General features: G+C 43.1%; 1 protein-coding gene across 1 annotated transcript; it reads right to left on the bottom strand.

Moving 5' to 3' along the window:
* Nucleotides 1-3,161: 3,161 nt before the first annotated feature.
* On the bottom strand, nt 3,162-6,941 carry LOC123444362 (phosphatidylglycerophosphate phosphatase PTPMT2-like). Its single transcript, XM_045121052.1, has 6 exons — nt 6,434-6,941; nt 5,835-5,957; nt 5,557-5,650; nt 4,120-4,202; nt 3,944-4,033; nt 3,162-3,844 (listed from the first exon to the last, which is right to left on the bottom strand). Exons 1-6 carry the CDS (start codon nt 6,653-6,655, stop codon nt 3,446-3,448), a joined length of 1,011 nt encoding a protein of 336 aa, XP_044976987.1. The 5' UTR covers nt 6,656-6,941; the 3' UTR covers nt 3,162-3,445.
* Between the last annotated feature and the right edge of the window lie 679 nt (nt 6,942-7,620).

Below are 7,620 nucleotides of genomic sequence, written 5' to 3'. Positions count from 1 at the left end.
TGGACATCCGGTGTCTAGGTGATGCACCGGCATCCGGTGGTAACCGAACATCCGATGGCACCACGAATGGTGCACTGGGATATGGGCCCTACATATGATTTTTCTTGGAGTATTGAGCCCGTGCCTTTTGGCAAGTGTATGGGCGAGGCATTTGCATTGTATAGGAGTGCAATGTAGGCAAATAATGTGTTTGTGGAAAAAACAAAGAATTTTGGACTTGAACTTATCTTTTGCAAACACCATCGGTCCCCGATCCCTATACTCAAGAATAAACGAGGTCCCTATATTTCTTTGTTTCTTTGTTCTTGAGCTATGTTCATTTTAACGAGGTCCATAATCCACACACAATGATTTCTGGGGGACTAAAACATGTGATACACTTTGGAAACATGATTAGTCTCCTATATGTATATTGTCATCAATATCTAAACATACTTAAGAGCAAGATTGCACTTTCAGGTGAAAACATCTCCTCGCACTGAACGGATATCATCAAAAAGTCTGAAATAAGTTCAGAAAAATGCAAGCACCGGTGTCGAAGTCTAGGACTTGAACCATAGTCAATAGGTTCCACCACAAGCAGTGGCGTAGGCAGCGAGCCACGCCCTGAGCCAACAGCCTGTGTTACAGTAGCTACGGTACTTAAACCTCTACATTTACCAAAGGATATCAGCCGCACGCCCGAGGCCATGCCCCCTTGCCCGGAGCCTGTCTACGCCACTGACCACAAGGCCTATACGATAACGATAAAAGGTGTGCATCAAAGGTCGGGCAAAGTCAAGTGTGCCTTACATATTGGGAAAGGTTGAGTAAAGAAGTTTTCCATCAAGCAAAAAGAGCTTATTTTCAAGATTATGAAGCTTAGATCAACCTTTTTTCGACTTCAAGTCTCCCTCAAGTCTTTTTTTAGATATCTCCTTCAATGCTTGATTACACCATCATTGGTGGGATTGTTCGACCTCTAGCACCTATACCACTAATCTTATTGTTGTGTACAACTCTAACATGACAGAGTCTTTGATATATGTGAGCATATGGTATATTGCTACTTTTCATAGTAGTTGAGTAAACTTTTGGTAGTTGGCATGCAGTGAGGAGTCACTAGTTAGCGAGTGTTCCTTCAGAAGATTCGCAGCAAGCACTCTCACATGCCGCCACTTGACGCGTTCTCAGCCGCCGCCACATGTCGTACTCTGAGCGCTTCCTCCAGATTTTATTTTTTATATTTTTTCGCACGCATTTTCGGCTTTTTAGATTATTATTATTTTTGATTTTTTGGGTTTTTCACCGGTCTTTCTCAGTTTTTTGACGGGAAAAAATTTAAAAAAATCGCAAAAAAAATGTGTTTTCTGTTTGTTTCGCGAGAGGCACGGTTTTGCTTCCGTAAGAGGCACGATTTTGCCATCGCGAGAGGCACGACTGTGCCTCTCGGAAACGAAAAAAACGTGTTTTTTAACGAGAGACACAGTTTTGCTTCCGCGAAAAGCACGATTTTGCTTCCGTAGGAGGCAAGGTTTTGTCTTCGCGAGAGGCACGGCCGAGCCTCTCTGAAAGCGAAAAAGTAACACATTTTCTGGGGGGGGGTTCATGAGAGGCATGGTTTTATTTCTGCGAGAGGCACAGTTTTGCCTTCATGAGATGCACACCCGTGCCTCTCAAAAAGGGAAAATAACGCTTTTCCCGTGAGAGGCATGGTTTTGTTTCCACGAGAGGCACGGTTTTGCCTTCATGAGAGGCACGGCTGTGCCTGTCGGAAAGGAAAAGAACGCGTTTTCTGGGGGGGGTTTTCTATGGCGAGAGGAACAGTTTTTTGATCCTTTTTTTTCATAATAAGAAAAGTTTATCAAAACCTGTCAACACGGTATCTAGTTTTGAAGATCTCAACGCGAGAAATTCAACGGTGAAAACGGTTCGAGATTAGGATGCACGGTTTAGGAGATAGAACGTTTTAAAAATACGAATTTACGAAGAAAAAAACTCTCAGGTTGCGACAAGTAGCACGCATGGAGTACACCACTTGTCGCAATCTAGGAAGGTGGAAGTGATCTTTGAAAAGAGTACTTCCTAATTAATGATTTCACACGCAGTGTCCGAGCCAATGTGTAGTCACAGTGGGCCGTGGCCCATCCAGAATTTAAAGATTTTTTTAATATGTACCAATTTAGCCTAAAGAATCAGGTTGAGGTTTTTTTTCGAGGTGCGTACACCCTCCATTTCTCTCATGGCTCCACCATGTTGGCACGTGTTTTGTGTTCTAACATGGGGGGCGATTAGTGTTAATATCCAGTGCCTCATGTGTTGATACTGTTGTTGCAGTTCATACCACACCGCAACATTAATCCACATCATATTGTTGCTTGACGAGGATACCACACCTGGATCCGCCAACAATCCATATTTTGTGACGACATGCAACGTAGAGTTGTTATATCTCAACCTTCAATTTTTTTCCCTTCTAAAACTCACAAGTTGGATGAATATATGTCCATATCAAGAGCAATCATGCATGCATTCTTAAGAAGAAAAAAATGCATGAACAAAAGATGAATCAACATGCACACATTCAACCGACATGCACACAACACATGTCCTGAGTACCATATGTGTGTTGTCCCCTCCTTTGGTGTGTTGGCCGCTCCATGCCCTCCTAGAACGCATGCAATCATATCGTGTTATCTCTATATGATCTGGATGTTGGATCCAACACCATCAATCAGTTCCCCTCAGCCACCTTCTCTTCCATCAACCGATTCTCTTCAAGCTGAACTCTATGCACTTCCAACCCCTTCATCTCGCGAGATCATTCAAAGCCATCATAAAAATTTTCTAGAAAACATTATCTCATCGACCATACAAACATTATTATGGCAATCGGTCCGATGCGACGGTTACTATCACGAAAAGGGCTCCTGCCTGTCTCTCAAACCCCTCCCCTCATCATGAAATGATTAGTTGCAAGCAAACGTACAGTCCATTCCGACATAAAAAGTGGGCATCCCAAAAGTGAAGAATGTAAACATGAGAACAGATTTCAAAATTTGCATAGAGATTTACTTGACTACCATGCAATTATGGTACACTGGAGTACTATTACTTGTAGGCAAGAAGAGGGAGCAATAAGTTAACAAAGTTTTATTCCAAAAGACAGGAACTAGCAGAAATACTGACCGAACATGATAATTTTTTTATTCCAAAAAGAACAATGGTGAAATCAAACCACATGTTTTCGACTGAAAAAAAGGCAATCGGCACATTCACAACTCTAAACTCTCTTAACTCCCTATGCACACAAAGCTTCTTCCCGGTGGCGTTTGCCTTGGCTGTAGAAACCTCCATGTTTCCACGATGCCTGACTGGCTGACTGCCTGCCTATCTACTAATGGAGTATCATGTATCTCAGACTCACAACATGGAGAAAATTGGGTAAAGCTAGTATCAGGCCTACCTAGCAGGCACGAACCTCAGTAAACCTGCTTGGGGCTGGTTCACAGTTGCTGGTAACTTTCAACGATCCAAAGAGGCATGATAGTCTCCTCATGATGGGCTTGCGACTGGCTACTACTTCAAATGACACAACATCCTTCCCAGTATCAATGTATGCATCGTAGCCCTCCAGATCTGCTTCTGTTATGAAAACTGCATCGACACATCCAGTTGGACTGCTTGGCCTCGGTACCATAACTTGACAAAGAGGTAAACCGCTGTCATCGTAATCAAACTCCATAGTGCAGTCCTCGATATCTCTGTCAGGGATGGAGGCTTTGGTGCCTTCTAGATAACAGTTTCGATTCGTACTCTGTACTGGAAGACGTCCAGTGGTGAGAGTGCTAAATACGATAACAGCCTGCAAAATCATGTCATTGGCGAAAGGAGCTTAGCAGACGCATGATTGACTAACAATAGCATTAGCTTGTATCAAACACAAAGACAACAGTCCTTATACCTGCCACTGTGATGGTGCCAAAAGCACTCGGGGCCTAATGGATCGTACATGATCCAAAGCTGCTTCAGGAGTCATGTTCCTATATTTGATCTGAAGAAAAGGAAGATAAGAAGCTGTCGTCAGCAACTCAATGGGACTTATCACGTTCAGTTTAAAATGTATGTAGTTTATCTTACCAAATAGCACAAAACAATAGTGGTGCTTCGTCCTCTTCCAGCTTTACAGTGAACATAAGTAGTACCACCGTGTGAAGCATTACCTGAAAAATAGGTAACTATGCATTAACTTCTACCCATTTGAGACCTTATTTAAATTTTGAAAAATATCTGATCTTTATTTCTTTCACATTTAAACCAAACTCAATGGACTTTTGTTATTGCTAATAAGACCATCCTTGGTCAATAGCACAGCTGTCAAGGAAGCTTGAAGATGCTACTCCCTCCGTTCCTAAATATAAGTCTTTTAAGCGATTTCACTAGATGTCTACGTACGAAGCAAAATGATTGAATGTACACTCTAAAGTATGTCTATATACATCCGTATGTAGTTCACTAGTGAAATCTCTACAAAGACTTACATTTAGAAACGGAGGGAGTACATAGTTACATCTTACATGCAATTCAGATAGGCATTGCTGTTTGAAAACATTCTGCAGACAGCTCATCATTGAGGATAAAATAAGAGAACTGGAAGGCAGAACAAGTTCTAGTAACAAAAACAATGACAACAACAGCAGTAGCAGCAGCATTAAAAAAGATTCGTTCAATGAGCAAATTTTCTAGTACCAGACCTTTTTTTGGACATATTATCAAAGAACTGCACATTTGAAAATAGCCTACAGAATCACCCCATTTCGGTTTCATACAGAAAGCGATTATTTGGAATTTCAACAAAACCAACAGGTATTTCCCACCCGTCAGCCACATCATCATAAAATGGAATAGGTGCAACTTTTTCATGTTCATGGACACTTGTGCTTGTGACTGATGGGTGGGGGCAAACCTGCCAGTTCCGTTGTAATCATAAAGAGGTGTAGTTTTCTGAAATCATGATACACAAAAAAGTGTGTTTTGTGAAATTACTTGTTAAGTCTAGTTCCTTGATAGTTTACCAGTAAAGTGTACTGTTGAGAAATGTGGCTTCTGCACATAAACCATGCGCTCAAGAACAAGCAGAATATGTAGCCATTCTTTCGTAGTGTACTATCCTTGTCTACATAAATTCCAACTTTTTAAACAGAGTCTCAGTTTCTTTGTCAAAGGCATTTATATTGCCCATTCCACTTACTGTCATGCATGATGTCATCCAGAGCGACAACAAACAAATTCTTCATCCTGCTGTTGGGAAGGAAGTTTGCATTAAAAGATAGTTTTGCAACCTATATATTGTTATACCTACTCCATCAGATACTGACAACCTAACAGACAATGCACACAATACTTGGTTCTTTATAAAGTTGACCGCAAGCTATCATCTAATCCCTCCGTCCCACAATATAAGAGCGTTTTTCAAGCTATTCTTATTGCGGGAGAAAAACACTCCATAACACCAGGAGAACTGATATGTAGTTCTAATGATTTATCACTTGCGTCTAAGAAATGGCATGAACTTACGGTGGATAAAATCGATGGCTTGACAAATATCTTCGAGGGATGGTGCGAAGAGGTAGTCTCTTGTGGCAATCACAAGGTGATCAATCCCATGGGCCTGGAAAAAGAAGGTGCGTTACTCATCAGTACATATTTGTTTTGCTATAATTGAAAAAAAAACAGTAGAATGATGGGGGATGCCTGCAAATCAACCACAATATGGATGGAATTGCACTTATTAATTCAAATTCAAAATGCAAATAAAATCACACAACAATGGAATCAACTAATGTAAAATTTACCTGGTACAAGGACATTGGCACCAGAGTCTCATAAGGCTCATTCAATGTTACAACTCCCTGAACTCCAAGTTGCTTCAAACGTGGAACATCACTTGGGAAAGGAACGGCTCCTAGCAAAATACACTGCACATGGAGGTTGGACAAATTAGGCGGTCGGTCTTTGTAGCAGAGACAAGTCACAGTATACACATCAAAATACTAAAATGCGCAAAGCAAAAATCACAACACCTAAGAACAGCAATCAAGGCATGCTATCTAGGGATGCATGCGTCCTTTCAGCTTGGAGCGTCACTGCGCCAGAGGCAATCATGGAACCAGTCAAGCAGATGTAAACCTTATATAGAAGCCCCAAGTATAGATGGCACTACCCAAAAAGTATAGATGGCACCGAAAAATCCCTGATGAAAAACCGGTGCTCAAAAATCACACCCTTCACCAGTTTACAAAAGTGACATCCTATCATCCAATCCTATGAACGGCAGGTAGACCAATTTATCGAACAAGAATCGCTCAATACTACTCCATATGCATACACTATGGGCATATAATCCCAAACAAAGTACGTAATCAGGAAATCCGCTTAAAGGCAGGGTCAGCACCTGGTCGACGCGGTCCCACCACCGGAACTCGGCCTCGAATTGGTTGCGCAGGACGTTGTAGAGGAGCGTCGGGTAGAAGAGCACCCTGGCCCCGGCGCCGACGAGCGCGCGCTTGGCCCTCAGCCGCACGACCTCTCCGCCCCCGCCACCGGCGCAGGCCTCCTCCTGCTCCTCCCCCTCCACCGGCCTCCCGTCGCCGTCCCCCAGCTCGCGAATCCTCATGCGCCTCCCCTCCTCTCCCGAAACAGCCCGAGGCCCCGACCCTACGCGCCCGCCGGGACGCCTCCCGAAACCAGCAGATCCGCGGGGGGGCTTTGAGGGGGGAGGTTCGCGGATCGAGAGGCGTGGCGGCTCGGGCTTCTGCTCTGAGGAGGAGACGCGAGAAATGGGAAGAGTGTGGGCTGTGGGGACAAAACCTCAGGAGAAGGCTGCGGGGACGAAAACAGGTGGCGAGTCTGCTGAATCGGATCCAGGGGAGGTGGAGGGGGCTGATGGTCCGGGCTTTGGGTGGGTTGTTTGTTGGTTGGTGGGATTTATTGGTGGACAAAACGTGGGTGCGTTTATCTCCGCAGGTCCTTCCACGCTCGAGTAATTGCGCGTTTTCATCAGAAACAGTTCTGAGCAGCGTGCTCCTTTTCTTTCTTGGTAGTAGTAGGTGCAACAGATCTTCAAAGCTTTCTTCGTTACTCCATGTATGATGTGTGTTGTGTACACTCTAAAAGGACACAACTCCTATAAAAACATGTTATTTCCACAGAGCAATTACATGTATATTTGTAGTCTGGAGCGAAACCTTTGAAGGTGTTAACTTACGGAAAAAAAAGGCATTATCCTATCAAACGAGAAATGGTGCACTTGTAAACAATGCGAACAATTGGGCATGCTAAGCAAGCAATCTTCTTTTGACGAATTGTTTGCTTGAATGTCGCTAACAAGCTTATATGGTATTATCTTACCTGCAACTTTCATGATTTATTTTACCCAGAGCTTTTATGATTTTATTAACCGGGTGACAATTTCTTTTACAGGGATAATGGAGTGACGATAATTCTTCATATGTTCATTGACGAGCACGAGTCAAGAATAACACATCCACGAAAACATATAAAACTTCACACATCGGCGAGGAACAAGGCAAAGGGTTGTTGGTGACAAGGACTTGCATTTGACCTAGATCATATCCCCCA

Source organism: Hordeum vulgare, chromosome 3H (genome assembly GCF_904849725.1).
Source record: "Hordeum vulgare subsp. vulgare chromosome 3H, MorexV3_pseudomolecules_assembly, whole genome shotgun sequence".
NCBI lineage: Eukaryota > Viridiplantae > Streptophyta > Magnoliopsida > Poales > Poaceae > Hordeum > Hordeum vulgare.
The sequence above is the reverse complement of the archived record's forward strand: the minus strand, read 5'-3'. Positions and strand labels throughout refer to the sequence as shown.

Excerpts from the sequence above, each read along its gene's own strand:
- LOC123444362 (XM_045121052.1), bottom strand. The coding sequence starts at position 6,655 with ATGAGGATTCGCGAGCTGGGGGACGGCGACGGGAGGCCGGTGGAGGGG. Across the intron at positions 5,958-6,433 it reads GGTGGGACCGCGTCGACCAG|TGTATTTTGCTAGGAGCCGT; the intron begins GTGCTGACCCTG and ends CTCCATGTGCAG. Across the intron at positions 5,651-5,834 it reads TGCCAATGTCCTTGTACCAG|GCCCATGGGATTGATCACCT; the intron begins GTAAATTTTACA and ends TTCTTTTTCCAG.